This window comes from Colobus angolensis, unplaced genomic scaffold (assembly GCF_000951035.1).
Source record: "Colobus angolensis palliatus isolate OR3802 unplaced genomic scaffold, Cang.pa_1.0 Scaffold31, whole genome shotgun sequence".
Classification (NCBI taxonomy): Eukaryota; Metazoa; Chordata; class Mammalia; order Primates; family Cercopithecidae; genus Colobus; species Colobus angolensis.
This window is the reverse complement of record NW_012116377.1, coordinates 7,893,917-7,901,032: the sequence shown is the minus strand read 5'-3', so window position 1 is coordinate 7,901,032 and position 7,116 is coordinate 7,893,917. Positions and strand designations below refer to the sequence as shown.

General features: G+C 39.8%; 1 protein-coding gene across 1 annotated transcript in view; it reads right to left on the bottom strand.

The window, feature by feature from the left end:
- Positions 1–7,116, bottom strand: part of SNX4 (sorting nexin 4) — a 61,873-nt gene that overhangs the window by 10,031 nt on the left and 44,726 nt on the right. The window contains exons 9-10 of the mRNA XM_011950762.1: positions 3,573–3,662; positions 528–627 (exon numbers count right to left, since the gene is read on the bottom strand). Coding sequence (XP_011806152.1) covers positions 528–627; positions 3,573–3,662 — 190 coding nt within the window. The remainder of the gene's footprint in view (positions 1–527; positions 628–3,572; positions 3,663–7,116) is intronic.

Sequence of the window (7,116 nt, the reverse complement as noted above, 5' to 3'; positions counted from 1 at the left end):
CTCACTGCAAGCTCTGCCTCCCGGGTTCACGCCATTCTCCTGCCTCAGCCTCCCAAGTAGCTGGGACTACAGGTGCCCGCCACCATGCCCAGCTAATTTTTTGTATTTTTAGTAGAGATGGGGTTTCACTGTGTTAGCCAGGATGGTCTTGATCCCTAACCTCATGATCCACCCGCCTCGGCCTCCCAAAGTGCTGGGATTACAGGCGTGAGCCACCATGCCCAGCCAACTTTTTTTTTTTTTTAAGAAACCAGATGATACTGATTACAGCAGAGAAATGTTGGCAAAATTTCTTATAATTCTATACAGTACATGGTTTTAAATGGCTTACATCTTTTTGTATCAAGATAATAATAAAAGAATTATAAAGTTACTCACAAATAATTCCCCTGTAAAAGGTGCAGTCCTCCTGAGTATTGTAACTGAAGCTGATTCCACAGGAGTGAGTTACTCACTTAGAGTGAGTGCTTGTGAGGAACCTTCCATGTTGCTACAATATCATCAGAGGCCAAAAGAAAAATACTCACCCCAGTTGCCAGTTCCTCACACTGCTGCTTCTTGGATGCTAAGTCCTGAGCAGCCATCTCCAAGTCATACTGCATAAGTTCATGTTTCCTGCACACAGCCCTACAGATGAAAAAAATGTGCTGCCATTTAACTTTTTCTTTAACATGTCAAACATTTTTTTCAAGGGTAGAGGAGAACCATTCACAATGTCTCACTAGGGCAGAACGTGTGTGCCCAGAATTTTCAAGTTTAAAATGTAGTAGCCCAACATTAAAAGTGGAATCTAGCAAAATCTAACCATAAAAACTTCATATAATCTTTTTTTTTTGAGACAGAGTTTTGCTCTTGTTGCTTAGGCTGGAGTGCAATGGCGTGATCTTGGCTCACTGCAACCTCCGCCTCCCGGGTTCAAATGATTTTCCTAACTCAGCTTCTCGAGTAGCTGGGATTACAGGCATACACCACCATGTCCAGCTAATTTTGTATTTTTAGTAGAGACGGGGTTTCTCCATGTCGGTCAGGCTGGTCTCAAACTCCCGACCTCACGTGACCTGCCCACTTCGGCCTCCCAAAGTGCTGGGATTACAAGGCATGAGCCACTGCACCCCGCCAAAAATGTCATATATTCTTAACACAAAAAAAGTTGTTTTCTAGATACTTGGAACATTTCTTTCAATAAACATGCCATTATCACATACATAAAACATTTTTTAATATAATGTAAGAACTAATGCTGTAATCTCACATAGCAACTGAGTATTCTTAGAAAAAATAATACCTCAAAGTTTTCTTGTTTGTGATTTAGAAAATGTCTATTAGCTTTTTTTTTTGGAGACAAGATTTCACTCTGTCACCCAGGCTGGAGTGCAGTGGTGCAATCTCGGCTCACAGCAACCTCTGCCTCCTGGGTTTAGGCAATCCTCCCACCTCAGCCTCCTAAGTAGCTGGGACTAAGGCATGTGCCACCACGCCCAGCTAATTTGTGCTTTGTAGAGATGGGGTCTCGCCCATGTTGCCCAGGCTGGTCTCAAACTCATGGGCTCAAGCAATCCATCCACCTCAGTTTCCCAAAGTGCTAGGATTATATGCATGAGCCATGTCGCCCGGCCTAGAAATGTTTATAGTTTTTATGATCATAAAAGTAATCCATGTTCACTGTAAAAAGATTCTAATACAGCAATGCACAAAATAAAAAAAAGAGGCTGGGCATGGTGGCTCATACCAGTAATCCCAGCACTTTGGGAGGCTGAGGTGGGCAGATCACCTGAGGTCAGGATTTCGAGACCAGCCTGACCAATGTGATAAAACCCCACCTCTACTAAAAATACAAAAATTAGCCGGGGGTGGTGGCACATGCCTGTACTTCCAGCTACTTGGGAGGCTGAAGCAGGAGAATCACTTGTATCCAGGAGGCAGAGGTTGCAGTTAGCAGAGATTGTGCCACTGCACTCCAGTCTGGGCAACAGAGTGAGACACCGTCTCAAAAAAATAAAAAATACAAAAAGAAAGTTCAAGAACACTCTTTCCTCCAATCCCACTATCCAGATATAATCTGTGTTACCAGATAGTATATAACCTTCCAGAATTTAGCGAGGCATTGACAAATACCATATCCACACACCCCAAATGGTTCCTACCTCTTTTCTCACACGGCTATATATCTTGGCCATCTTTCCATGTCAATATACCTTAATCCTTTTTATAATTTTAAAGAACTGCAGAGAATTCCACTGTACTCAGAAATTTTCTTTTTTTTTTTTCCTTTTTGAGATGGAGTCTCACTCTGTCGCCCAGGCTGGAGTGTAATGATGTGATCTCGGCTCACTGCAACCTCCACCTCCCCAGTTCAAGCCTCAGCCTCTCCAGTAGCTGGGATTACAGGAACCCACCACTATGCTTGGCTAACTTTTTTGTAATTTTAGTAGAGATGGGGTTTCACCATGTTGGCTAGGCTGGTCTCGAACTCCTGGCCTCAGGTAATCTATCTGCCTCGGCCTCCCAAAGTGCTGGGATTCAGGCAGGAGCCACCTTAACCAGCCAACTTTCTTTTGCTTGGTGACTTGAAAATACATTGGTGAGACTTCCTACTACTCAAAGCCCTAGAAGGAAAACAAGCTAACAATGTGCAGATGATTTCACACCAGTCACCATACAGGTAAGGGAATAGTGCTCTTTTGTTTTCTAACAGAATTCTTATACTGCTTTTAAAAGTGACAGGACAGCAGTGGCTCACGCCTGTAATCCCAGCACTTTGAGGCCGAGGCGGGCAGATTACCTGAGGTCAGGAGTTTCAGACCAGCCTGGCCAACATGGTGAAATCCTGTCTCTACTAAAAATACAAAAATTAGCCGAGTGTGTTGCGGGCACCTGTAATCCCAGCTACTTGGGAGGCTGAGGTAGGAGAATCGCTTGAACCCAGGAGGCAGAGGCTGCAGTGAGCCAAGATCACGCCACTGCCCTCCAGCCTGGGCGACACAGCCAAACTCTACTCTGTCTCAAAAAAAAAAAAAAAAAAAAAAGTGACAGGATAACTGTCCAAAAGCCACCCTATTCTGGGAAAATAATTCCTTTTTCTAAATGGATCAGAAAAAAATACATTAACTTTTTCCTAGTCACGTAGGACTACCTAAAAGAGAATTCCCTTTGGCTCTGTAAAAGACACCGCAAGAACAGATAAAGTCCTTGTTACATAAGGACGTTATACAAACTACTGATAAGACACACAGAATAAAAATAGCAATATACAACCTAGTAACAGATACTGTTACACACACTCTGTATTTTGCTTCCAATCTTCAAACTGGAAAAAGTGGAAACAACAACATACAGACACACTTGATGCCTGAGGCTGGTAGGTTTTATCAAAATGATGCCACAAGGGCAGGCCTCATCTTACATGTTTATGCCTAGCACTCTGCAACACAGAGAAATACAATGAGACCTCACTCATTATGTCACGGAATGCATTCATTTAAAAAACACTTTACTATCTGTACTTTACAGTGGCATATGAGGAGAGTGGTAAACAACCCCGTGGCTGCACCTGGAACTTTTATTAAACTTACCGCAATGCTTCTGCATAAAAGAGATACTCTTTTAACTGATCTGCATAATGTTCTTCATCTTCCAAAATATCGTCAATAGAAGATGCATATCTGTTTAAAAAAAAAACAAAACATTGCATAAATAGAGTTATTTTTATTGGAACACAAAGTATTAGGGTTCTAAAGAAGTACAATTAGGCTGGGCACAGTGGCTCACAACTGTAATCCCAGCACTTTGGGAGGCCAAGATGGGCATATCACTTGAGGTCAGGAGTTCGAGACAAGCCTGGCCAACGTGGTGAAACCCTGTCTCTACTAAAAATACAAAAATTAGCCAGAAATGGGGGCAGGCGTCTGTAATTCCAGCTACTTGGGAGGCTGAGGCAGGAGAATCTCTTGAACCCGGGAGGAAGTTGCAGCGAGCCAAGATCACACCACTGCACTCCAACCTGGGCGACACAGCAAGACTCCATCTCAAAAACAAACAAACAGACAAACAAACAAAAAACAGCAATTCTAAGTGTGGCCCACAGACAATTTGCTACCCACTGTAAGTACAGACAGTGAGAATTAGCATTTAGAATCACTGGTAGCAATGTGTAATTACCATAATGATTTTATTTAATTGTACCAAAATGTTTTGGTCAGCAATGACTTAGAAATAAAAACCAAATAAAAAATGGTCCTTTTCATAGGCAGCTTAAGAAGTTTGTAAGACTGTAATATCTTTTGTTCAAAGACATAAACAAAAGGGCTACAAAATCTGTAGAAAGAATAAGAGTTGGTATAATTGGTATACTGGTATACATATGTTCTTGGCTGCAACTATTTATTTATAATGATGCCAAAAGCTACAAAGAAAAAGTAGAGTAAATAAAGATTACAGAAAATTTTAGAAGCTCATTTTATACTAATTCTTAATAACAACCTCTGCTTTGATTGGGAGACTCCCTCAATGTCATACCAGTTTCATTCCCGCACGAGTCTTCATTTGTACAGAATATGATGGCTCCCACATTGCTTCTGCAAACCACACAAGCACATGTCTCAACACCTCTAGGAAATGTTACCAGATTGCTTTAGTCTTTAGTCACCATTCTACTTCCATTCCCTTATCAACAATGTGGAATTTAAATTTTATCAAAGTCATATCTCATGTGTTGGTTTTTTAAAAAGTTATTCTTTTATTTGAATTATCTATTTGTTGAACATCTACAATGTGCCAATTGATAGGTTGAGTGTGACAAATCTAGTGACAAAAGAAAACTCAGTACTAAAGCCAGGGTAGATGGAAAAGCTGTAGTCGGAGATTGTACACTAAAGCCCAGGAGTTCAAGACCAGCCTGGGCAACACGGCAAGACCCTGTCTCTACAAAAAAACAAAAATTAGCCGGACGTGGTAGTGCATGCCTGTAGTCCCAGGTACTTGGGAGGCTAATACGGGAGGTCTGCCTGAGCCCAGGAGGTCCGAGGCTGCAGTGAGCTGTGAATGTGCCATTGTACTCAAGCTGGGGTGACAGAGTGAGAACCTGTCTCAAAACAAAACAAACAAAAAAAAAAAAAAAGAAAAGAAAAAAAAGAATAAATCATAGCTGATACAAGGTATTGTAATTTAATATAAAATTGTATGAAATACATGGCAAGTTGTAGTTTATCAGATACATTTAATTACAAACACCATTCCACTGCTTCTTTTAGATTGACATTAGATAAGGAATTACCAGATCTAGATAATGCAGAACAAGTGAGCCCCAAAACTGGAGGTTAGCCCAGGAGGGTTATTGGCTTCACCCAGGAAAGAATTCAAGGGTGAGCCGGTGGTGTTAGGTGGAAACCTTTTATTGAAGAGCACTGCTCCTTGAGGAGCAGGACTAACTCACAGGCAGTGCACCTAGAGTCGGCCTCGTGTGTTGGTTTTACTTCTCCGATAGCACTGTAAATTCCATAAGGACAGGGGCTATGTGTATGTACTACTTCCGTGTGATACAACAGGTATGCTTCTTTCAAATTAATTCTGGTTCCTTCACACGGACGAACTTTATATCTCTAGGCCTGCCTCATCAAGTTTATTGAAGTTGTAAGACAAAATAAACAAAACTATGCTAAGGTTCATTTGAAAAGCAATGTGCTTATAGAATTTATAAAAACAGTGAACATATACATTCTGTAATTACAAACTTACAGCTATGAGAGTGAAGAATTTCTTATATGTGACTAAAAAAAAGTCTTGAGAATCACTGTTAAGAGTAGGAAAACCCGCCTTTAGTTCCTAAGTCTATGATTCTGGAAGAGTTAATGTGAAGAAAACAAAGAGGAGCACAGGGCTGGTGGCCTGAAGATAGGAAACACAGCCTAGGCAGAAACTGGAACATCCTAGGGTGGGGAAGTATAAATGATAAAGATTTTTAGATCTCAGTACTGAGAATTTTATTTAACACTTTAATAAATCAACTGAAGGCATAATCCTAAATTCTTGCAAACACTGAAATGTCAAATCAAGAGGCTGCAGGAAGACTTAAGGTTAAACAAAATAGTTGAAAAAAAATAGCTAGTTGGTCTGGAACATGGCCCAAAGAAAAGTAATATTTACATAAACACATTTTCCTTTTTTCTCTCACAGCTAGAAGGTATAATTTAAAACTTGTATGTATTTACAGTGTACAATGTGATGTTTTGACATATGTATACATTATGAAATGATTAAATCAAGCTAATTAACATATCCATCACCTGACATACTTAGCATTATTCTTTTGGAGAATATTTACAATCTATTTTTTGTCTTTTTGAGCCACAGGAGTTCTTTCTATGCTATGGTTAGAAATGTTTGCTCCTGTACTTGCTTCTTCACTGTCTTAATAGCGTCGCTTTTTAAAAAATAGTAAAGGCCAGGCGGGGTGGCTCATGTTTGTAATCCCAGCACTTTGAGAGGCTAAGGCAGGTGGATCACTTGAGCCCAGGAGTTTGAGACCAGCCTAGGTAACACAGTGAGACCCTGTATTAATTTATATTAAAATTTTAAAAAGATAGTAAAACATACATAAAATTTACCTTGTTAATAATTTTTATGTGTACAACTCAGTGGTATTTAGTATATATACACTGTTGCATAATCATTACCACCACCCACCTCCATAATTTTCTCATCTTCTGCAACTGAAACTCTGTACCCCATTTAACTCCCCATGTCTTGCTCCCTCAATGGTATCAAGTGGTAAATTGTCTTCATCAAAATTTAAACAAAAATTTAAAATTTGATGAAGACCAATTTGCCATTTAAAGTAATTTTTTCTTTTCATATTCTTTTTAGCAATGTTTTCCACTAAAAGCTGTAATTTTACCTTTTACAATTATGTGTATGATCCAAATTGAATTAGTTTTGTGTCAAGTGTAAGATAAGGCTCAAAGTTTTTTTTTTTCCCATGTAGGTAGATATCCAGTTATTCCAACACCATTTGTTGAAATGAACTATAGAAGTGTGAGTCTATTTCTGTACAGAATTCTGTTCCATTAACCCTCCCTCCCTAAATGAACATAGAAGTGTGAGTCTATTTCTGTACAGAAT